Source organism: Hippopotamus amphibius, chromosome 6 (genome assembly GCF_030028045.1).
Source record: "Hippopotamus amphibius kiboko isolate mHipAmp2 chromosome 6, mHipAmp2.hap2, whole genome shotgun sequence".
NCBI classification, from domain to species: domain Eukaryota; kingdom Metazoa; phylum Chordata; class Mammalia; order Artiodactyla; family Hippopotamidae; genus Hippopotamus; species Hippopotamus amphibius.
In genome coordinates, this window is record NC_080191.1 from 102,088,013 (window position 1) to 102,113,618 (window position 25,606).

Consider the following 25,606-nt stretch of genomic DNA (forward strand, 5'->3'; position numbering starts at 1 on the left):
GGAGGTGTCTCAGGTTCCCTCGAAGCAGAATCTGAGGGAGGAATCTGTGTGTGTGTGGCTTACGGAGGGATGGAGGGAAGCAGGAAAGGAAAGGGGAGGTTGTGACCAAGGATGTGTCTCGGTAAAGTCATCACCTTGGTCTGATTCCTGAAGGACCCTGGAGTGTAGGCTGTACCAGAGTTGACCCACTTCAGGCAAGAGTGCTGGGTTTCTGCATCCCTCTGCATTAATTATGCCTGCCCACATCCCTCAGGTGGGACATGTTATAACCACACCCCCCCCCCCAAGCATCAAGTCACTGTTAGGGTCCGTCAATGGCACACATCTGTAGAGGGTCACAGGTACAAGCACTGGGCTGTAGCGTTTGCAGCATTTGGGGGATGAGTGGGCTGCTGGTCACGGGGTTCTGGGCAGGGCATCAGCAACGTTTGCCTCAGGTGGCCAGGCAAACCCCAAGTTCCAGAGCACCCGAGTAGGTAGAGGCTCGTTCAGCACATTCCATGCTTTGTCATTTGCATTTTCAATTTAAAATTTACCTGCTTCTCTGAGACTGTCCGATTTATCTTCAAGCATCATTTTGCTTTCACCCCCAAGACCATCTGAAAAGATGAGTAACACCTAGAGAAAGAGGAAATTATAGAATGGGATGACATGAGAACAAAACATATAACCGGGAGGGAGAAACCAATGAAAGAGCATGGAGAGGGAAACTAGGATGCGACTCGGATACCTGTCCTCGGGATGCAGACGCTTCCTTAAACGTGTCCCACATGGACTGCAGGAAGTCTGCATTCAGGCGAGTGGGCCCTTTGACGGTGACTTGCAGTAGGCTGTCAAATATTTTTTCCTGGTAGATTTGGAACTTGGCGGGGAAACTCTTCTCACTGTTCACCTGAAAGGCCACGCTCACCTGCATCTCTGCACCTGCCCCACAGCTCACACCCCTGATGGAGGTGATGTCTTTTAAGATGCCTGGGAGGTATGATTCCAGCCGGGGGTGGCCATGGAACAACGGCTGCCCCAGCAGGTGAGTGGAAATGTCGAAGCCGACCACTATGTCCAGAAAGCAGTCTGGAGACAGGGGGAAAGAAGGCCAAATTAATGAGCAGACATGAGTAAGGAAAGGCAGACGGGGAAGGAAATGGGTGAGCAGTCATGGTCTAGGGCTGGAGGGTCTCTAGGATCCAGAAGTGTCCAAGAAGGGAGATACCGGCTGCTCAGTCAACATGCGACACAGGTGTTTCTTCTGTCCCCTTTCAAACGTTACATGATTCAGTGGCTGTCTGAAGTCTAATCGTGGTTCAGTCTTATTCTCAGTGGCTGGCCTCGTGTGTGTGCGCGCATGCAAGTAAATTTTCTTCTCTAAATGATGACATATTATGATTTATATAATTATAACGTAGTAAATGTTTGAATTGTCCTTAGAGTTGATTTAATCCAGAGGCCATCAACTCAGATGGCGGCCAAGGCCAGGAGAATCATGTCAGTGAGTCCAGTGGGCAGAGAGTGAGAAAAGGAACGTAGAGCAACGACCCATCTGCTCACCGTTCAGTTCCAGCTGAGAGTTAGCAGATGGGAAAGGGGGCCCGGTGTGGTTACATTGTCTGATTTTTCAAAGAGAAGCCTGAAATCTACATGTTATTGAAAAATCTCCAGTTTGTAAAAACTAACAACTAATTTAACAAGCTGTCAACACCAAATAGAACAAACACAATTCACTGGCAAGTTGCCACTTGGTCACCCCTGACCCTGTCCAGTTACTCATGTTACACACGAGGAGATGGGGATGCATGGAGGTTGCAGCTGCTGAACCCGAGTGGGAACCCTGGCTTTCTGATTCCAGTCCTGGGCTCCTCCACTTCTGTCATCTGCCCCCAGCCAGAACCCCAATGGAGAGCTTGGAAAAACCAATGTGTTTTGTAAAAGAAATGGCTTCCATCGTATCAAGTCTAGAAACAGAAGCACTCTGGGGAATGTCTGCCTATTGTGCAAATTCCACAAAATATTATCCTTCACTGACGCTCTGTCCTCTCAACTCTCAGCCCCAAGTGTACAGAACCTGAGTCGCACACGGCGACTCTCAGCTGGAGCTGAAGGATGACATGCCCGTCAGATGGGCCATGGCTCTGCGTTCATCTTCTTCACTCCCTGCCCACTTGACTCACTTTCATGACCCACCTCGCCTTTGCAGCCATCAGCGTTGGTGACCTCTGCAAATTAAATAATCCCCAAGGATAATTCAAGTCTCTATTATGTCATGATCACATGAATGCCATCATTCAAAGAAGAAAATGTACCAGACGTGTGTTGATACAGCTGACACAGATGGACACATGCACAGGCACACTGAGTCCCTTACAAGATGGTTTAACAAAGTTAAAACAGGAAAACGTCCAATCAGCAGATGTTTATTTTCCTTACTTCCTGTGGGAGGCAGGACATTGCTCTAGGACTTCTGGAAGCGGAGAGGGTAGAAACAGGAGGCTGAGTTCCTGGTGTTAAGGGGAGCATAAGCACTGGATTGCAGTGGGGGGCAGAGTTGACCTGGTGACACAAGCCAGGGCTTCCTCCAGCCTCTGCGCCCTTTCCCTTGTCTCTGAGGGAGGCTGACCGACCCCGAACTTCCAGAAGCAGAGGATATGTTTATTCTCAGCGCACACTATTGTAAACCACGTTCTGCTGAACTCGCCCAGAAGACACCTTGGGAAAAGGACAACTGGGAAGATGCAGTCAAATAAAAACAAAGAGCAGGGAACACTTACTGGATTTCCCGCAACTCTGGCAGATTTCACGGACCATTCTTTTTTTCACATCCACACTCTTTAATTTTCCAAAGTCTCGAAAGGTGATGATCTTTTCAGAATTGCCCGTTATCGACAGGAGCTGTTCCTTATAAATATCTCCTATGCCCAAAGCCAGAATACAAATGCCATCTTCTCTCAGGGCCTCCACTGCCTTTGTCACATCATAGCGGGGACCCTCAGATGTGATAACCACCAAAGTTTGCGGGACGCCAGCGTTCCTTCTCCCACCAGCGGTTTGCTCAAACATAACGCTCACTTGTTTCAGGGCCAAGTCCATTCGCGGGACCCCACTGCTCTTGGTAATATTTTGCATTCGAGACTTCCACTGGGTTTTAGTCAGAGAGTTTTGCAACTCAATAATTTCTTGGTAGCGGCTCCCAAATTGTGCCACCCCAACTTTCATCTTTTGAGACTGAATGTCAAAATCATCAATTAAGTCTGACAAGAAAGTTGTCATGATAACAAAGTCTGAATTAGATACCATGTCAGAGCCATCACAAAAGAAAATCACATCAGCTTCTTGAATGTTACAGACTGCAGTGGAAAAAAATAAATCAGTTACAGTGTTCAGGAATCATTCTAAATTTTCCCTTTGCTCAAATATTTAAATTGCTTTACTAAATCCTCACCTTCATGGCAAAATGACGTAAAGTAACAGACGAGAGAACCACGATTGGCCTCGAAAAGAAGAAAAAAACAGTGGGGAGGAGACAGGTAATAGACTTTGTTTCAAATTTTAATTATTTACATGATTCATTTGAAAGGACACTGAAAGCTACTCTGAGAAAGAAAACAAGAAGTTTGACTAGATCGAATATATTCATTAAAAGATCATTACAAAGTTCTAACTTCCTTCAACACAGGCATCCTGGAAGGTCTGCCCAAGCCAAGTACCACTGCACTGTTATTAGTAACCCTGTTACTATTAATGTTACCACTTTACATTGTGTTGAAAATTATTTAAAAGAAGTGTTTAACTACCAAATGTAAAAGAGCTAGCTAGTGGGAAGTTGCTGCGTAACACAGGGAGATCAGCTCGATGATGGGTCCTGACTTAGAGGGCCAGGATAGGGAGGGTGGGAGGGAGTTGCAGGAGGGAGGGGAGATGGGGATATATGTATAAATACAGCTGATTCACTTTGTTGTACAGAAGAAACTGGAACAAGAGTGTAAAGCAATTATATTCTATTAAAGAGCTTAAAAAATAAATAAATAAGTAAATAAATAATAAATAAATAAATAGAAGAAGTGCTTAGCATACATCAATGGCTAATATTCATGACCACCTTATGAGGAATTATTCTGAAGTTAGGTAGAGAAATGGAATTCAGAGGTTAAGTTGTCCCAGCAAACGCCATTACTATGCAGTGGAGCTGGTACCTGGATCTCTTTTACTCTTAAATCCAGCATTTTTTTCTATTACAAATTGTTTTAATAATATAATCCGAATATTAAAATTTCATGGACAAGAGCTAATAAACAGGGTACAAGGTCATTGCCCTGAAGTCCAGTGTGAAATGGCCTGTAACCAAGGGATTGTCTTTTACGCTCAGTTCCCATCAGATGCAAAGGCTGGGATGGGGCAGTACTGAAGTGATCACTGAAGGTAACTGAGATGCCGGGGCGTGCATTGCTGACTTCTCCTGCCTGTTCTGCTTTCCCCGCTTTCTTTCACAGCTGTGCCTCCCTAATAAACATCTTACATCCCAAACTCCATCTCAGCATCTACCTCCAAAAAGTAGGCGTGAGAGATAAGAAGAAAGCAGTCCCTGTATTCTTAGGAAAATACCGTAGTCCTAGGAATGTCCTAGATTTGCTGGGGATCCAGTGATAGACAAGCCCAAGCCTGCCAAGGAGCTCATAGTCTTGTGATGGGTACAGGGAGGGAGACAGAAACTACGTGTTAAGTGCCAGCACCAGGAGAAACAGAAGGTGCGGGAGTCGGGGGACACAGTGGGGACACTGCCGGGTGCTGGGTCAGGAAACTGGCAGACAAAGGCTGATATGCGACAGACAAGCTATGTGCAGCCAGGGGAAGCCGCGGGCTGGCGTGTTCATGGTGGGTGGAATGATGCATGCGAAGGTGGAGGAATTCCAGAATGACGGAGAGGCTGTGAAGTGGGGGACAATAGATGAGGTTGGAAATGTCGCAGGTGCTCCATGGAACTCAGGAGTTCAGAGACTGTAACCTGTGAGGAGATCGGTGACACAGCCAAGTGTGTGTCAGAAACGTCAGTCTGTGTTAAGGATGGACCGGAAGGTGTCAGGACGGATGGCAGGGGTGGGAGTCTGGGGAACGGCGAGACAGGTGCAAGAATTGAGCTGGTCCCACTGCCTTGGGAAAAGTCATGTTTTCTTAAAGGTGCTACCATCATTCAGTATCTGAAACCAAGAAGCTGAATTTATTGCTCACTTACGTAAGGCAGAGCTGTGGAGGTCAGACATAGTTTCACCCAGCCTAGCAAATGCTGGGCTGACACAGGATTTGGGGGGAGGTTTTCTTTGGCATTGGACTATTCGACAGAGATGAGAGTGGGTTAACCTCAGTCGTAGAAACACGATTTGTGTTGAATACAAAAGTAGGTTTCAAACTGGCAGAGAGGAAGGAAGGGAGGAGGAAAGGAAAAAGAGAAGGAACTCGGAAGAAGGGAGGGAAGAGGAAAAAAGAAATGAAGTTAGCTGGTTGACTGATGCGTCTGCCATGTCGGGAGGCAAGGAGTCCAGCCTTCCAAGGAGGCACAGGGACTCTCCTAGATCGCTTGTCAACCTCTGCTGCTTTGGGGTCAGGTGGTAAATCTCACCCTTTCCTAGCCCCTCCTACTCTGGGGGTATCCCATGGGTCAGCTCTGGCTCCTTCCCTCCGGTTCCTAGCAGCTGATCTCTAATACCCTATTCCTGGCCTTTATTCAGAAAAGCTCACTATGCCACTTGGACTTCCAGTGGCCCTACAAGATGCTGACAATCCCATTTAGAGGGCCCTGGAACTTTGAAGACAAAAGTCTATCTGTTTAAACCATGAAACTCTCCACTTGAGTCTGGCCTGAAACTGATACCAAGTAGTTGCACTTGGGGCCATTAAGCAAATGGGCAGCACAGGCAGCCGCGAAAAGAGGAAAGGTGAATATGGCCCTACGAAGAGTCCTTTCTGCCAAGAAAAAGCAAAGAAGGAGGCCAGATAGCAAGGAATGCTTCTAAAACCTTCTTGTATAGTGTCTTCAATATGGTGGCAAAGGACCTTTAGACTCTTGCTTAATCGATAATGCATTTCCTTCAGAGACGAGAAAACTGGTAGCCTGGGCAGAGAATGTTCAGCCTGTGACACCCAGGTAATGGGAAGCCAAGAGTTACCATTTATTTTTTGTGTAAACTTATATTGCTACCCCCATAGGACATTAAAGGCACAACTTACCTGCTTGTGCGCTGGTGCACACAGCATCTTGAAGAGGCAGGTAAATATCTTTCAGTTTGTCGAAATTACTGACGTGGATAGTATAGTTTTTGTCCCCCGCCATAGTCTCCAGTTCTTGTTGGTCGGCACCTCCTACACCCACTGCGTAGATGATGATGCCTTTGGCTCTTAATTTCGAAGCCGCGTCACTGAGCTGATCTCGGTCGTGGGATACCCCATCTGTGATAATTACCAGCATCTGCTTCACGTTTTGCTTGATACGGCTGCCGTGTTCCTCCGTGAACAGGCTGTTTGCACGCTCCAGAGCCTTGGCGGTGTAGGTACCGCCCCCCGTGCCCCTGCGCCTCCTCAGATGCTCAACGATAGCTGATCTGTTGGAGTACGTATTGAGGTAGAAGAGAACCTCAGGCTGATCCGAGTACCTGAGCGCTCCGAACTGAACTCTGTCCCGGCCGACCTCCGATTTCTTCACCAAGTGGATAGTGAGGTTGATCATGCTTTCTTCATCTTGGGGCTGGATGCTGCCTGAATGGTCCAGCACAAACACAATGTCTAACTGTCTAATCCTTTTACAATCTGAAAGGAGAAGAGAGCAGGCATCACAAACTTTCTGCAGTGCATCCTTCACGCACAGCCTAGAAGGGAAGCCAGCTATGTTTGCCACATGCCTCCCACGTGCCAGACACTGCACTTCACTTCTGGATGGATGTTACCATTTTAAAGAGAAAGAAGCTGAGGGTTCAGAGAGGTACAACTTGCCCACATCATGACTCCAAGGACACTGGCGCCCTTATCCATGTAACTCCACAATCAGATCAGTGCTTCTCATGCCTCCCCACTCACTTCTGCTAAATCTCATCGGGTTGTGCAACACTTTTTGCTAAGTAGGCTTTCAACTGTATGGGGAGGTCAGAAGGTAATTCAACACAGTATAGTGGTGAGACATGACCGATGTCTGCCAGACTGGACTGCAGTTCTGAAGGGCTCAGGGGCTCAGTGGATAAACTGGGAGTTTCATCCTGCTCCTTCACGTTCCAGCTGTCTCCTCAGCCTCTGGTAGATAAACTTTCCCACGTGCACCATGCCTCTTCACATTTATTTGTGCTCCTTCCCCTGACCTCCCAAACTGGAACCAAGAAAAGCCCATGCAGGGGGAGAGCTCAGTCTACTCTCACCTCATGCCAGCCTCAAGCCCTCCTCCACATTAGAAGCCAAGCAACCACTCTGGCTGGGTCTCCAAAGCATGGGCTTGTTCCCACTCTTTTCCTTCCCTAAATAACTTAAGCACATGCTCCCCAAAGTTTACCCTCCACCTGCCTACCTTACCTGCAATCCTTATTTCTGGCAATGGGGTCTCAAAATTCTGTCTCATCCACTGTGGATGAGACAAGCCCAGGCTATGTCGGGAAGAACGACCCACTGTGATTTGGTGATTAGTCATAACTTGATGAATATTTATGAGTTGACGATAAATATTTATGAATATGCTATAGACAGGGCAAGCATTACAATTCCACAAACATTACATTTCTCAAAATGAAGAAAGGCCAGGAAGAGTCCTTTGGATTTCAAAGGTAGGGCTGTGGCCTTAAAATAAGTCTTTCTTAGAATGTCTCTACAATTCAAAAAGTTTGGGAATCACTGCCATTCTTGGAGGAAGAAAAAAAATTCCAGTTAAGCTGTTCCAAGAGAATCTTAGAGCTATTGCCTAAAGCTCAGAGTTTGTACTGAGACATCTTATTTGTCAACTTTCTGAAATTTTCACCCCTATAATCGTGAAGAACGAAGTCCAAAGGAGGACTCTGCTGCCAAAGGAACAGTATACAGCAAACTTACTAATGCTTTGCTTTGTTCCTTTAGTTGTATCCAAAACATAGACAACAACAACACATGATAGATTTAAAAGCACAGGTGGTGTTAGCCTTACATGTGGATTTATAGCAAGTTCTTGCTCAAATCATTAAAGTTGATGGGTTCAAATGGAAGGTTGCTCAAAATGATTTGACAAGCATTACAGTTTGTCAGATAAAAGTGAGGACGCCAAGCAACTGTTTCAAGAAATGTAACAAATTCAAATTTTCCAAAGGGATAGATTCATGAAAAAGCACATGTAAAGTACTTAGCTGATAGAGGATAAGAAGAGTAATGTGAAGTAATGAAAATACACACTATATCTTTAAAATACAGAGGGTTTTATTGGGGGGTGGGGGCTGTGCTTAGGATACTGGATTTAAGTATCTAAAAGGAAGAAGAATTTGTATTTCTAATTATTTACTGCTTAGCAATGGCTATAGGTAGCCAAGAAACAACTTGGGGAATCATTTGGGATTAAAACTTGGCTCTGGAAAATCAAGGTATGCAGGTATTAAAGAGCTGGAAATTTAATGTAAAGTTCTGAGAACTTCTTGGAATATATTTGAACTCATCAAAATCAGACCACATGTTGCCAAAATTAGCTGACAAAACTGTTATTCTGGCATATTCCTGGGTATTCCTGAGGTCATGGGTATTTTAACATAGCATACTTAAGACCAAAATTTAACATCAAAGTCCAGTTAGAGGCCAAGCTCAGAGTCCAAGCCACTGTTCACCCCACTGTAAAGTCAACAGCTCACATCCTTGAGTCCTGAAGGGCAACTGGGTCACTTACCATGAAGAGCACAGATGCGGAAGACAAGTTTACTCTCTATTGCCTTTAGATCATCGAAGTTCTCAACTTGGAAGACCAGGCTGCCTTCCCCACTGATCTCCTCCAGCTGAGTCCTATTGGCTCCGTACACGCCCACAGAGAAGATGACCACACCTTTGTCCCGAAGAGCTTTCGAGGGGCCTCTCACATCATCTTGGGCTTCTCCATCGGTGATGAGGATGAGAAAATTTTTGACGTTTGAACGGCCCCCCTTGGGCTCCGTGAAGTATGGATCCACAAAGGTTAGTGCACTTCCAGTCAAAGTGTTTTGGTCGATGGGAGACATTCTGTCTATTGCATCAGAAATTTCTTTTTGTGTAAAGTATTTATCAAGCTGGAATTCTTCCCTATTATAACCACTGAATTGAACAACACCAATTCGGGTTTTGTCTGGACCAATCTGAATCTTAGCTAACAGGTTTTTCATGAAGGTTTTCATTTTCCCAAAGTTTTCAGGTCCTATACTGCCAGAACCGTCCACCAGAAACATGATGTCAGACTTCATGTCCTCACATCCTGAATGTAATCAGAAAGACCAGAAATAAACCAGGTTGGCATGGTTCACAGAATACATAAGAGACAGTAAAGCAGAAATAAATCCTTTAATCAGAAAACATAAAAAATTAACTCAAGCAACTGCCATTGCACTTGAAAATTTTATTTGCTTCTTTCATAGAAGCCTGCGGACTAGAACCCTAAATCAGAAATTCACTGAGGATTATCTAAGTTTAAAGGAGAAATGCTACTTCCACAGTATGTATTCAGTCACTCATTTATGCATGCCTGCAGCATGCCTTTATCCACAATTCATTCACTCATAATTCTTGAAGTGTATGAAATGGCAAGCATCAGGCCATGTGTTAAGGATGCAATGGTAATCAAAAAAGGAAACCAGAGAAAAGTAATCAATTTTTGGCACTAATAGACTAATGTTCCAGGGTTTTATGTATATTCTTGAAACACAAAATTCCAAGTTATCTTTATAAACACTATTTTCTGGGGTAATTTAAAGCAATTTGATAAAACACTATAAATCAATATTAGAAATTGGGATGAAACCTTCTGCTAGAGATTATAAGTACATTAGTAAGTGCATATCCATTCAACATGGAACTGCAACTTTATTTATACATAAAATTTGCAGATACCCTACTGACTGGAAGTGGACACATATATGCATGTGTATATATGTATCTGTACATATATATACACACAGAAGACCATTTCTATAAGCCATAAAAAAGTGTTATTAATTCATGGTGCAGGTGCTGTGTATGTATATATTTACAAATATATATACCATAGTATATATTATATATACAGTGTAAATATATTGTCTTTAGCATGTGTCTCTTAGTCTTAACCCTTTTGTCTATATGTTATCACTGCCATTCTCTCACCAGCCCCTCCCCCAATACTCACAGAGTCTATCCCATAGTATTTGAAAATTAGCAGTTAGCATCAGCCATAGAAGAATTAAAAGATGTTATCTATTTTTAAATACCTCTGTTGTATAAGGCCCACCAGGGGGGATTAATAACATCATTTGAGATCCACGCTGCCCTGGGGCCATTTTGAAAGTTGTAAACAGGGAAATTGCTGAAGATGTTTGTGGCTGTGGCAAAGTCCCAGTGCTGCAAAGTGTGGAAGGCTCTCTTCCACGAAACACATGTCAAAAGCAGAGACTTTTACTTGTGGTTCCGTATTCACAGCATCTACCTCCTTGTCTCTATTTGCGATGGAGACTGCTTCTCGCCCTCTGCTACCTCCCACTCTTCTATGTCAATAAAAGAATGTCAACTAGGCAAGTGGTCACCCAGGTAAAGACTACATTTCCCAGGCTTCCATGGAGCTAGATGTGGCCCTATGACTAAGTTCTTGCTAGGAGATAGGAGCAGGACTGATTTGGCCGCTTCTGGGTCTTAACAATAAAACAATGGCGCATAGTGGTCTCCCTGGCCCTACCTCCTTTTCCACAAATGCAAGGTGATGAGGACCAGAGCTCCATTTTTGACCTAGAGATGGGTGCTATGTGTTGAGCATGGACCAGCCTGTTTGCTAGGCCTGGACTGCTCACCCTGGAGTATTATGCAAGAGAGAAACAACATTCTATGTTGTGTAGTTTGGGGTCATTTTGCTAGAGCCATTTAACCTGCCCCTGAACCAACACACGGTGTCACTCCATCTGCATCTGCTCTGAGACCAGTCAGTGTTTTTCCAGGCCCTCCAGCAAAGGGTCCTTAGTTTTCCTGACTCTCTGTTCACCGTCTTATGGTTCATTTCCCTGTCCACAGTTTATCTCCTCCTTCAGGTGTGCCAGGGTTTAGGCACCTGAACTGCACAAGAAATATACAGTCCCTCTTCAGATTGATTCATGACATTCTCCCTTGAGAAGACCTGAAGTACAATCTATTTTAGGTTTCCTGAAATCCTTTTACTTTCCTTGGCATCAACGCCAAGAAACATCAGGGAACTTGTACTCATCCTCTATCTAAGATATCCTGAAGACCCAACTCTACTACCGTCCATAAAAGGAAGAAAAAAACCCAGTAAAGTTGTGATTTAGGATTTTGCTGTGAATGCTACTTATTTGCTGGTTTATTTTTCTTTGGGTTTTAGTGACTCAGAGAAAATTCCAACACGTTTTCATTTTCGTAAGTTCAAGTAAATGAGAGTTCTTCTCCTTTTCGCATCTGTGCACACCTTGACCAACTTTTACAACAGCCAAGTTTTATGTGGCACTTACCATAGGCTAAGCCCTCTCCCAAGTGCTCTGCATGCATTATTACCTTTTAAGCTTCACAATAAGCCTGTGCATATGGGACCAAGGCAGGTAGACGGTAAGTAACCCATTCAAGGTCCACAGGCAATAAGTGATATATCGGGATTGTGAACATTGATGCTTTGACTCCAGCATACTTCATCTTAATTAGTAAGTAACATGCTCTCAGCAGACAATATTTTCATGTGCTAATACTAGCAGACAACACACACCATCTTCAATTAGTAAGTGGCTGTTGTTATTTTTTAAAATTTTATTGACGTATAGTTGATCAACAATGTTGTGTTAGTTTGGGGTGTACTGCACTGTGATTCATATATATATATATATATATATGAATAATTTTTCAGATTCTTTTCCCTTATAGGTTATTACAAAGTATTGAGTAGAGTTCCCTGTGCTAGACAGTAGTAGATCCTTGTTGGTTATCTATTTTACATACAGTATGTAAAACATACATACTGTATGTAAAATAAAGTATATGTGTTAATCCCAGTCTCCTAATTTATCCCTCCCCTCCTTTCCCCTTTGGTAACCATAAATTTGTCTTCTATGTCTGTGGGTCTATTTCTGTTTTGTAAATAAGTTCATTGGTATCTTTTCTTAGATAAGTGGCTATTATTAGTAAGAGGAATAACAATCAGGTACACAAGTTTGCAGTGTCCTTCCTTACTTTTGTTACTTAATTTTGAGTCAGAACAAAAATACAAATGTGTTTCTGTTATAAATAAAAATAAACAAGGGTTACATATATACTAGGTATGCATTCATAATAGAGAAATAACGGTTGGTGTTTATTTTGCTAAACCTATAAGGATACCCTGATGTAGGTATTATCCTCACTTTATAGACAAGGAAGCTCAAGGTTCAAGCAGTGAAGTGAGTTGAATCCTAATCTGCTTAAAGCCAGAGCCCATTTTCTTTCCACAGTCCTCATCTGCCTCAGTTAGTGTGTACACAAACACCCTCCCACACACACATAGATATAGAGTTTCTCACCCTCCACAGCCATGGGCTTTGTCAAGGCAACAACATTCTTAGCAACCTTCACACTTACAGCTTCCAAGACGGCCTCAGGGCAGCTGTCTGTAGAGGGATTCTCCAACCTTGGCAATTGGCTCAAAGTGAGGGGCCGAATCCCTCCAGTGTTATAAAGGAAGTTAGCAAAATATGAGCCAGACAACTGGTCATGTCACTGCTTGTCTCGGCCTATTAGTCAGCCTGCAGCAACTAACAAAGAACAGAGAACAAAGCCTTTTGTTTTGCTCACCTTTCTCAGTGCAGATCCTGTGAACAACTTCATTTTTGATGTTTTTTAAAGAATCAAAGTTCTGCCCAAAGCTAACCCTTTCCTCGTTCCCGGCAATTTGTTGTAGTTGTGTTCTGTTAGCCTGCCCAATGCCGACCGCATGGATGGTGACGTGTTCAGCCCTTAGTCTCTCAGCAGGTTCCAGGACACCATCCATGGACATCCCGTCGGTTAACACAATGAGGTAACAGAGTACCTCATTTTTCCTCTCCATCCTTCCCTTCTTTATTAGAGGCAGCATGAAATCCAGTGCTGCCCCAGTAAAAGTGTCGCCTCCAATTTGCTTGATGTTAGAAATAGCCTTTCCTAATGTCACATCATTAGAATAGTCATTGATATCAAATTCCTTTTCCTTTTTGTCAGAATACTGCACAGCTCCAACTCGAACTTTGTCTGGACCAATGCTGAACATCTCTATCACCGCCAACATAAATTCCTTGATTTGCTCAAAGTCTCTATACTGAATGCTGCTTGAGCCGTCAATGAGGAAATAGAGATCAGCCTCTTTTGTATCCACACAGCCTGCAGAAAAATGGGAAGCAGAAAGTGCATTCTCTGTTAACTATACAGAATCTGGAGAGAACATTGTAGGAGGGTTTGGAGAGGAGCAGGAGGCTGTGAAGGTTCTAAAGAAGGAGGACACTTGAGGTTTGCACGGAGCCTGGACACTTCACATAGCACATTCAAGCCCATTTTCTCCTTTGAAATTTGCCACAAACTTGTGAGGAAATTGAAACTGAATGAGGCCTAGTGGTTTGTCTGAGGTCACACAGCCAGTGAATTAAAGAGTAAGGACCAGATTCCCGAGTCTCCAGGCTTTCAGTTAAAATATTTTTCTGGTGTTGACACCTGCCTTTTTAGCTTATGCCTTATTGTTGCCTGAGAAGTGGGATGGGGTAGATGACCTTCTGTTCTTATTTCTCCAATAACCTCTTCTTCCCAGGGCAACTGGAATAATATATTTAAAACCAGAACCAGATCATATTACTCTTCTACTTAAATGATTTATCATTGTATTCAGAATTTAGAAATGAAAAATCAGCCTGATCTTTCCCCCTTCTTTTCTCTCTGATTCTATTTCCAACAATTCTTCATCTTCCTCACTGTGTTCCAATGACACTGGGTTTCTCCTATACTTAAAATGTGCCCCAGGGCTTTTGCACCTGCCCTTTTTCCTAGAATATCCTTCCTCCCAAATCTTCACATGGCTGGTTCCTTCTTATCTCATGAACGTGTGAATCCAAATGTTAGTTCTTTAGAAGGCCTTCTCTCCCCTACCAGCTAAAGTACATCAATCATTGTCTATCCTATTACCCTGTCTATTTTCCTTATGACACTCAATACTTTCTGAAATTACCTTATTTATTTGTTCATAGCACAGCCTGTTTCCTGCCACAGAACATCAGCTCCATGAGGGCAGAAACTTTGCCTAGTGTTCTGCTTCTGCCCACTATGCCTGATGCATCACAGGATTTCAAAAAAATTATAAACAAAAGAGCTCTCAGCGTTCCTTCCTTTGTCGAACAGGTTCTCTGAAAAAGTGCCTTAAGTTTCCTAATAGTCTATTTACAACTCTATTTAGCCATTTTTGAAATTGGGTAGAGGAAAAAGCGTACCTTTAAAATTTAGGTTATGTGCACAAATACCTGGTTGAGTATGTGAAAAGGTCTTTAAAATACAAGACAATTTAGTCATTTCAGAAATATTTTCCTTTTTGATAGCTTGTTGGCAATATATAGCTATTGACACTACTTCAGGCAATGGGGATTTGGTCCTTAAGAAATCAGAAATACTGCAAATAAGTTTGACCCTCAGAATTAAACTATGAAATCAACATAAAATATTAGGGCAAAGGTAAGCAGTGATCTGCAAAAGACAGGGGTTACCCCATGACAGAAAAACTTGACAGCAACCAGAATGAATTGACTTATATATCTAATAAAGAAGAATGGTGGCCAGTAATGAGGAAGAGAAAAATTTGAGTCCGGGGGGTAACTATGGCAATGCCCATGCAACTCTGCCTGGAGCCGTGAGTCACATGCTGCTATTAAAATGTGAACTTAAACTGCTTAAAATTAAATAAAATTTAAAAGTCAGCTCTTCAGTTGCAAAAGCCACATTTCAGATGCTTAACAGACCCACGTGGCTAGTGGCTATTTTATTGGACACTGTAATTGCAGGGTATATCCATCTAAAAGGTTCAATTGCACAGGGTTGAAGAAAAATATCTCCCCTGGAGCAGGGCCTCACCTGCACAATTATACAGAGATACAGATCTATATATTTGATTCTAAAATAGTCATTCCCCTGGTTAAATACCACTAGACACTTCAGTCATAACACTAACTCCCTTACTCTGACTCTACACCCTCCAGCAGTCTTTTGATTACAGTTTAGCTTCTCACTTGTCTATATGTCTACAGGGAGAGACTATGTTTCTCAGAGGACGTGAATGTCCATGTCCCTGGGCACTAATAGTTCCATTACAAAGATAATCGTCAATCTTTTTTTATACATCATCTCTTGGTTTGGTTAATGTGAGTCTTTCCTTGCTTTAATGAAGTTTTATTTAATAAATTGAATACCTAGTAGTGCCGAAGGTGGTGGATACAGTGGTGTATAAGCCAGCAGAGATTGGTTCTCTGTGTCTGACCATCCTGAAACTACAAAGCTGGCCACCCCACTGCAGACCATGGCAAATTCACTGAGGTGGTGGTTCTCAGATACCACTCATGTGAGCTTGTTGGGCAGCTTTCTAAAATGCAGGTGGCCTAAGCCCTACCCGCAGAGACTGAGTCATTGGGTTGGCCACTGAATTAGTAACAAGCTCCCCTGATGAGTTTACAGCAGACACTTTTGGTGCTCCACCTACATCCCCTCTAATCCTTTACTAGTGTAACCAGTTCCCAGCACTTTCATCCCAATAGCTAGCACTCATCTTTGTGGGTGGGTGGGCTGCTCTCGGGTTGTTGAAACTCTTTTTGCTTGGTACTTGAGCCAGAGGTGTCTGGAAATGTACATTCCCTTCTGTGGGCTGGAATATAAACTCTCCAGTTACAGTGCCCCATGATTAGGACAACTCTAAGGTTTAATCCACACTGTCTCTAGAATGGTCCTATGGAATTGACCTTCCATGGGACTTTGTTTATCATCCTGTCCTTCCTGGTCCCATATCCTCCCTTCTCTACCAATCTTCAGTTTTTCCTGAGTATATTTTTAATACACCAATTTCACATGAATCCCTATCTGACACCTATATCTGGGGAACTCAACCTAAGTCAGGCACCAGTATCTAAGAGCCACCGAATTAAGAAGAAGCCACTCACTAAAGCCTTATGGAAGATAAGGATGGTCCTCGTCCTAGCCTTGGTCCCATATATTCCCATTTAGAAATTCTGTAATGACAATAATAGTTTTCTGTCACATGATTTCAAACTCCCTGAGAGAGACCACACTACACATCCTTCTTATGCCCTAAAAGTTGGTACTAGACCAAGGCGGCTGCCACTCTGAGGGACTTCTCTCTCTGTATTACTCAGGAGGTAATAGGAAATTGGTTTCTTGCTGCTGCCTTGTAATGTATATACGCAAGAGGAAATCCAGGGCTGGCCCAGGGTTGCATTCTTAAACTTTCAATTCACTAATTTGAATTTAAAATTAACCTTTAATGTCATTGTAGGATACTTTTCCATGTCAGTGCTGCCAAATTTCAGTTCCAGTAGTTTGGAAGAATTTTATCTGCAGGGAATTGTCAGCAGATACCTCAGAATTAGATAAACTCAAAGTCACATCAAGTATCTTTTGGCAGTATGTCCTGGCATCTCTGAAAAGAACTTGGTAAAACTATAGCAGATTTGGCTATGGATAAAGATGCAAGTACAATGATGATCTCTGCAAGACTTTATAAGAGCAAAACATTGGCAATGACCTCTATATCCAACAATTTAGAACATGTTAAACAAATTATGTTATATCCATAGGATGGAATATTATTCCCAACCTAAAAAGAATATTTCTAAAGAATATTTAAGGAGATGGACAAAACTTCATGATATAAGGTTGATAGAAAAGTGAGTACGACATCTCATACTGGCTATCCCCAATATCCATTCTCTCTTCTACACTAATTTAGTCCCCAACATTTGCCTAGATACTTGGCTGCCACAAATAAAAACTACATTTTCTAGCTTTCATTTTTACAATGAGGAGTGACATGTAACTAAGTTCTGACCAAAGGGATGTAAGCAAAGATGGCATGTGTAACTCCCTTGAATAAAAGGAGGGGGAAGCCTGCCTTTCCCTTCTCTTTTATCATCCTTGTTGCTGGATGTGAATGTAATTCCAGGAGCAGTTATCTTGGGTTATGAGGCTGGGAACAGAGATCACAAACAGCAAAAAAGAAAATAACTTAGAAAAAGACAGGGTCCCTGATACTGTGGTGTACTGCCCAGCTCTTTATACCTATTTTAGGACTTATTTGTGAAACAGAAAAAAAAATAGTTTCATCCTATTCAAATCGTTTTTTTCTTTTGTTATTCACACTCAGAAGTAATTGTAACTGATACAAGTTACCCAAAATTGTGTTCCTGCATTCTCCAATACAACAGCCACCATCATGTGGTTATTAAAATAAAAATAAATTAAAATTAAATTAAATTTAAAACTCAGTTCTTCAGTTCCATTAGCCACATTCCAAGTGCTCAGTAGTCACAACTGGCTAGTGGCCACCTTATTGGACAGGGAAGACAAAGAACATTTCCATCATTACAAAATATCTGTTCAAGAGCACTGATACACACAACGTAACATCATTTTTTAAAAAATGTGTATGCATGTGTTTGTGTGTACATGAGTGTAGAGAGAGAGAAGAGACTAAAAGATAAGAGAAATAAATGTTAAGAATGGCTTTATCTGAAAGAAAAGATCACAGATGATTTTATCTTCTTTCTGTTCATCAACACTATTAAACTATTTTATAATTAACATTTTTTACATCTTATTGAGGTATGGTTTACATGCTTAAAACATTCATCCATTGTAATCATTCAATGATTTTTAGGGAATTTGTAAAGTTGTGCAACCATCACCAAAATCTAGTTTTAGAACATTTTCATAACTCCTAAAGTGCCCTTACCCAATTACAAGAAGTCCTCACTCCTGCCCCAGCCCTAGAAAACTGCTCATATTACTTTTATAACATGAAAAGTATTTTTTAAAACATACCAGTTTTATCGAGCTCCTTTTGTTCAGCATGAGTTGAAATTTGGGACCATATTTCATTCTGGAGCTTTTTCAAGAACTTCTGACTGTAACTTTCCAAGTCTGCATAGGACTTCAGCATGGAGATGGTCTGTCCCGGAGGGTAAGACACTATTTCTTCTAACTGGGTCCTGTTGGCCCCTTGGATGCCCATGGCAAAGACAGTTACATCCTCCAGCCGGAGATTCAGTGCAGCCTCACGCACCTTGTCGTCTGATGGTTTGTCAGTGACCAGGACTGCGATCTGGGGCACTCCCTGTGCCCTTCTGCTGCCACTTGATGCTGAGAAGCCTTGTCTCCTCATCTTCTCAATGGCAGCCCCAGCATTGGATTTCCCAGCCCTCAGAGAAAGCTTCTGGATTTGCTTCTGAAATTCAGGTTGGGTTGTGCTTGAGTTCAGAAGAGAAAAAGTCTCAACCTTGTCACTGTAACTCACAAGTCCAAGCCGCAGGCAGTTGTCATTCACATCCATGGAGGAGGTGACATTCTTCAGGAAGTTCTGCATGTTCATTAGATTCTCCCTGCTCTCAGTGGACTCATCCACCAGGAACATGATGTCAGCAAGCGAATCCTTCTGACAGGACCTGGGGAAGGGGACTATGGAGAGAGAAAAAGTAGGAATGTTACTACAAACCTCTGGCCCAGCATGAGAAATGCACTCTACAGATTGTCAGAAGGCATTAGTGAAAACAGAGGCAGTCATGATGGATGTAGTTAGCATTTTCTTTAGTGAACAAAAGATAAAAATTCTCAGCAAAATTTACATTGACCATTGAGTTCAGAAGGTTTGCAATGCTCTTCCCTCTATCTAAAGAATGCTTTTTCCCAATTTTCCTACCACATCCCATCAGTATGGTCTTCAGGACCACCATTACCAACAGTATGACTACTACCACCACAACCACCTCCACCCTCCATTACTACCTCCACCTTTACCACCTCTACCACCACATCCACTACCACGATGGTCTTCATGACCACCATCACCACCAGTATGACCACCACCACCACCTCCACCTCCACTACCACCTCCACCATGACCACCATTACCAGTATGACCACCACCACACCCACCACCACCACCTCCACTGCCATCACCACCACCATGGTCTTCATGACCACCATCACCACCAGTATCACCTCCACCACCTCTACCTCTATCACCACCACTACCTCTATCACCACCACCCCCATCTCCAGCAACACCACCACCTCAAGCTCCAACACTATCACCACCACCACCTCCAAGTCCATCACAACCAGTATGAACCATCACCACAACCACCACCACCACTTTCAAATGCTGAGATGTAGGCATACATTAGTAGAAACAGATCTGACCTCAGGGAGCTCACATTCTATGGGTAGGATAGATTTAAAAAATATATTATTTTAGGCCATAATAAATGCTAGCAAGGAAATAAAACAGGTGACTCAATTGAGTTATCTTATGTTGGGGATGTGGGGTGAGCACTGACTTATCTGAGACATAAATAAGTCTGGGCAGGCCTCTCTGAAAGGATCATATTTGGGTTGAGAAAGCTGAAGAGAAAGACTGAACTACATGTTGTTTGAAAGGAAGAAGAATTCTGGCAGAAAGAAAAGCAAGAAATAGAAACGAGCAAGAAGCCCAGAGTACCTGGAGCCAATGAGTGAGGGTAACAGTGATGGATCGGGTCAGAGGGAGGCAGGGCCCAATCATAGGGGACTCACATAATCTTATTTAAATATCCCCCTAGTTCCTGAGGGCAGATAATGAATTCATTAAAATTCATAAAAAAACAATTGCCTAGTCCAGGAAAGAGAGAGTGGTTCTTGGACAAGGATAAAGCAGATAAGACAGAACAACAAGAGTAGTTTTGATACGTGAATTAGAGATTGAACAGAGAGGACTTGATGGTAAATTATATGTGAGTGTTGGAAGACAAAAAGGAAGTGGTGAAAACTCCTGGGTATTTGGCCTGAACAACTGAGTGGATGTTGGCAGTATCATTTTCCAAGATAGGGGAGATAGTGGGAAGAACAGGCTGGAGGGAGGAGTCAAGATCTCCATTACAGACATGCTAAGTATGGGATACTATTGAAGATGCCAGGTAAGCGGTTGGTCATATAAATCTGGAATTCAGGGGAGAGTATACCACATGCACAGAAAATGCCCACTCCGGGCACAGGTGGAGGAACCACAACTGTGAGGAGTGTAGCCAAGAGATAAGCTCAGTCTTGCCAAGAACTACCCACAGGATTGTAAGCTCTAGAAGCCAGAAGGCGTGTCTTACTTATCTCTATCTTTCCAGTACCTGGTGCCTGGTGGGAGCTCAGAAATATTTGTGGAACTATAATAATTCTCATAAATCTAACAAGGTACTCTGAACCCCACAAAGCTGGCTAAAACAAACTCCCAGCATGGCCTGCTCAGCTCAGTATTTATTTGCAAGTAGCTATTACTGTTGATAACAGTAAACTATTTGCCAAACTCCATACAAGTCATCTCACCCATATCATAAGCTAGACACTATTATCCTCACTTTATAGGTAAGGAAACTGAAGCTCAGATGTTAAGTAACTTACTCAAGGCCCTTAGCAGCCAAGCCAGGGTTTGGACCCAGACTCAAATCCCTTACTCTTGACCTCTACAGGCAAGGGTAGGGTCCTGACAAGCAAAACCTTGTTGTACTATATACTGCTGTGAAATAAATTAGAAGGAGTGAGAGAAACACAATCAGTACACAGAGTCTTCTAAGAAGGTGGTAAAGCCCTATGGTCTTGGAGAGCTCAAGCTAACTACAAGGCTGTAAGATCTCCAAGGTTCCCAAGGTGGAGTGTCACAGAAGAGTTTTTCCCTCTGGGAGGAGAAGCACCTGTGCTGTGAGAACTTGCATTTCCCCCAAGGCAGGAGGAGTGAGGGATGGGATGAGTGGAGGTAAAAGTACTCCCTGATGCTTCAGGGGCAGCACTAACTGTGACAGAGCCTTCTAGACACTCACCCAAACCCATTTCCTCTTCTTGCTCATAGGGCTAGAGCTGATTTCCCAGCCTCACCTGCAATTAGGTATGGCCATGGGACTAAGATCTGGCTAATGAAACGTGAGCAGAATTAGTGTGTGTCTCTTCTAAGCTTAGCCCATAAAACCATCCCATGAGTGACCTTCCATCTTTTTTCCCTTCCGCCAGTTGTATACCAATTCCCAGGGTGCCTTGAAAGTAATACTTGAAGATGGAAGAGCCACAACCAGCCTAATTATCTGAATTGAAGAAAGACAACCGGTCAGCTTGAGCACTGGCCCTGTAATGTTACCAGGGAAATAAATAAAATTCTTATTATTCAGGAAGTCTATTTGTTATTAAGGCCTAGCGTGGTCTGACTACAAAATCAACCCATAGTGATAGCCAAGGAATTAGTGATTGATAGAGCAGGAAAAAAGTTTCAAGATCATTCCAAATCTCATATCTTACAAATAAGGATGTAGATGCAAGGATCAGAGAGATGAAATCACTACCCAACTTCACAGCCAACTAGTGGCATTGTCTGGACCCTCTGACTTGTGCTCCGGGCACTTGGTACCAAACCAGGTGGCTTCCCTGAGTCTTAGAACTAGATAGCTCCTACTCAGAATAGCCCCTCACAGCACCTGAGCACAGAGGCAGCCAGGAAAATCCATTTTTCTGGGGACTCTTTCTACCTCAATCTGGAGGCAATGGCTGTGGGCCCTCATCAGTGCTGCATGCTTGCTGGGCACTTCCTGTGAGTGTGTACTGGCCTGTTTCATCTGCTCATCAACACTGCATGTGTAGCTTCCTGTTTCACTTCACCCTTTCTTTACTAGCACTTTCTAGGACTACCTCCCAAGTAAATTACTTGTACTCAAGGCTCTTCTATTTCGGGTCTTCATGGAGAACTTGCCTAAGACATAAATAAAGCATTTTTCAAATAAGAAGCTGTGAATCATGGGGGCATAAGTAGCCCTCCTTTTAGTCTAGGGGATCAAGAATGAACATTGATAAGAAGGAGGTCTTCTGCATTTCTGCATGAAATACAGAGATTTCCAGTGAGTGGCGCCATAGAGACAATAGGAGCTGGCTTTCTGGATCAGATTACATTGGGATAGGACACCTCTTCAACCAAGGGTTTCCTTACCTACTGTATCAGAGTGGGCTGCTACCTCCCTGTACTGAGCCGCATCCTTGAGAATCTGTGTCATGTTTTGGGAGAACGTGCTGAGGTCTCGGACTGTCCGGAGGCTGTAGTGGAACTGGCCTGTGGCCATGGACTTCAAGGTCTCCTCGGATGCCCCCTGCATCCCCACGGAGATGACCCTCACCCCGTCGCTACGCAGCACCTCAGCGGCCTCTTCCACGGCATCCTCGGACTCGGCCGAAGCCAGGACTACCAGGATTGGGGGAAACTCTTTCCTGTCCCTCCCGTTTGAGAAGTAGGTCTTGTGCACCTCCCGGAGAGCATTCCCAATCCGCAGGGAGCCACCCAGGAACACAAAGTTCTTCTTGAGGTGGTTCAACATGGGGCCCCTGCTCTTGAAGGTGCTGAGCTGGAATTCTCCCTGGAGCCCATCGCTGTACTGGGCCAGGCCCACGCGGTACTTGTTGGCCTCTATGGGGAGGCTGCTGATCATCCTGTTGATGAACGACTTCACCAGCGGGAAGGACTTAATTCCCAGGCGGTCGGAGCTGTCCACCAGAAACACCACGTCGGCATACTCAGGGCCTGGCCCTATCAAAATAAAATGACGAGAAACTCTTTGGGTCAAGAGGGACAGTTTTTGTACTCGCCTATCAGTCAATCATAGGCTGCAGAGCTCCCCCAAGAACTGGAGAGAAGGAGCGGAGCATTATCGGGCATAACCCCCTGGGTAAGGTGGCTCTGGAAAAGCCAAAGGCAATTCTCCTAAGAAAGTGGGGTACAGCCAGGAGACATTGCAGGCAATATTCAGAGCAACTGGGGTGGGGGAATGTGTACCTGCCTCATAAAGAGAGTCTGGACAAAGGGTGGCACCACCAGCGTTGATTTAGCAGTCATGGTGGCCTCCTCCACCCACCCAGTTAGTGATCTGCTGGTAAATGTTTAACTAAGCCAGACACTTCTTTCAAAATGACCTTAAATTCATTAGGAAGTCCTAGGGTAGTACAGTGCAAAGTTAAAAATACTTCTTTGAATGATGTTTTTAGTAATTACAGAAGAGTAGAAAAACCTAGCTCTCATATTCCACATGTACATATATGGAATATGAAAGCTTTTATATTAATTATTTTATATATATGTATATATATATATATAAAATTTCCTCTGTGGTGTTCCCTTTTTCCTTTTCTTTCGTTTATTAAAGCCAACCTGCAAACTGACCTACAAAACAATGGGTTGACTTTATTCACAGAGACGTGGAACATCAGGACTTCAGCAAATCAATGAATAATTAAAGTTTTTCTACCCAGGTGTGGCATAATTCATGACTTTTGCCTGTACTTTCTGCCATCTTTGAGAATTTACGTTTGCTTGATTATTGTATATCATCAACTGCAAATAAATGCTGTCTACTTTGGTTTTTTACTAAAGAAATAAATTTCTTGTTTCTATTTATTAAAATAAAGATTTGTTGAGACAAAATATTTATTTTCCTGATAATAATAAACATAAAATATACAGGTACCTGGGCTCTGATACGTCAGTGTTTCAGTCCAAAAGATCGGGACAAATATAATTAGCAGGATCTTCATTTTGTTAGTGACGTTTTCTTGCTTTTATTCTGTAAAAAATGTTATTTACAATATGAAAAATCTCATTGTCTAACAAGAAATAACTATTGGGAAAGTTGAGTTAGAGCACAATATGCTGTAAACAGTGTATTTGTCAAAGCAATGGCAGTTGTGTTTAAAACATCAAGAGTTTGAGTATTTGTTGAAAATAGATAATGCTAATGTTTTCTGAGTCCTTACCATGGCTCCGATACTTCTCCGATACTTAAGTACATTTTATTTAATAACCCTCACAACCATCTTAGTGGGAGGTACAACTGCTATACCCACGTGACAGATAATGAAACAGGCACATGTGACTTGGTAAGTGGTGAATCCAGCATCCTAACCCAAACAAGGTGATTGCAAAGCCCAAGCTCTTAACTACTGTGCTATGAGCTTTATACAAAATCTTTGGACTCAGAATTTATGTAGTAACTACTCTTGACCGTCTATTTTCATGTCAACAATGATTATGTTACATGATCAAAACTTGGCTCAAAAATCCAACAGCTACCCATGTTTCTTTCTTCATTAAATTCTTGCAAAAACTATTCTCCCATTTCTGGTTATACTCAGTTTTGTAAATTACTTTAACTTCAGTATTTTTCTCCATGAGCTCACAATCAATCAGAAATGTTCATGAGTATTTACAATCTTACAGAAATTCCACCAAGGCAAAGCTGTTCTTTATTAATAGGGAAATAGATAAAATAACCAATACTCAAAAATAGAGATGCCTTCAATGAGATACCAAAGATATAAGGACTGGATTTTATTCTAGAGTTGATCTTTCCAGAGGTTACTTTGAAATTGCTAATCATGCAGGAAGGTTGAGGGGATCACTAGAAACTGGATTTGAAAGTCACCCTATAGATCATTTAGACTAAACCCTTATTTAGCTAAGGAGGAAATCGAGGTTCCCCAGTAGTTATTGGCTAAATCATGTTAGTAATGACTTTCAAAACTATACCCATCATATTCTAATATATCATATATTTTACTTATTCATTAATTTCATTATTGAGATATGATTCACATTCTACAAAATTTACCCTTTAAAGTGGACAATTCAATGTGTTCTGGTATATTAATAGTATTTGCATCCTGGCAGCAGCCATTTTAGGAAGTTCATTCTACCACAAGGACACTGGTACTAGTTAGTGCCATTTTAGATTCCTCCTTCTAGCCTATTAGTGCCAGGGGACTTACCCATCCACCAGCCAGTCAGAACCAGGCCCAGGCCCAGTGGCCCTGCAGCTGGCCACCTGGCACCTGCCTCTATCCACAGGAAGCCAGCACCAGCCCCTGAACACCCTGGGCTCTACAAGCAGCCACTAGGGACCCAGCCCTGCCCACAGCCTGGGGCAGAGCCTGATGATCAACTGGGCTGGGGCCCAGCCCTTCCTACCACTGTGGCCAGTAGTCAGCCCACCACAACAGAAGGACACATGCAGCCCACATAGGGGGCACCCATAGAGCATATAGCTCTGGTGACCAGAAGAGAGTGTGCTTCTGGGCCCTATAGGACATCTTCTACATAAGGCTGCTCCTCCAAGATCAAAAATGTAACTGACCTACCTAATACATAGAAATAAAAACAGCAAAT

General features: G+C 42.9%; 1 protein-coding gene across 1 annotated transcript in view; it reads right to left on the reverse strand.

Annotated features, from left to right (window-relative positions):
- The window catches only part of COL6A5 (collagen type VI alpha 5 chain), a 97,003-nt gene extending 73,024 nt beyond the window's left edge, over positions 1-23,979 (reverse strand). The window contains exons 1-9 of the mRNA XM_057739842.1: positions 23,913-23,979; positions 22,388-22,978; positions 18,217-18,849; positions 12,955-13,515; positions 8,864-9,418; positions 6,214-6,789; positions 2,763-3,338; positions 731-1,071; positions 537-618 (exon numbers count right to left, since the gene is read on the reverse strand). Coding sequence (XP_057595825.1) covers positions 537-618; positions 731-1,071; positions 2,763-3,338; positions 6,214-6,789; positions 8,864-9,418; positions 12,955-13,515; positions 18,217-18,849; positions 22,388-22,978; positions 23,913-23,979 — 3,982 coding nt within the window. The remainder of the gene's footprint in view (positions 1-536; positions 619-730; positions 1,072-2,762; positions 3,339-6,213; positions 6,790-8,863; positions 9,419-12,954; positions 13,516-18,216; positions 18,850-22,387; positions 22,979-23,912) is intronic.
- Positions 23,980-25,606: the final 1,627 nt, after the last annotated feature.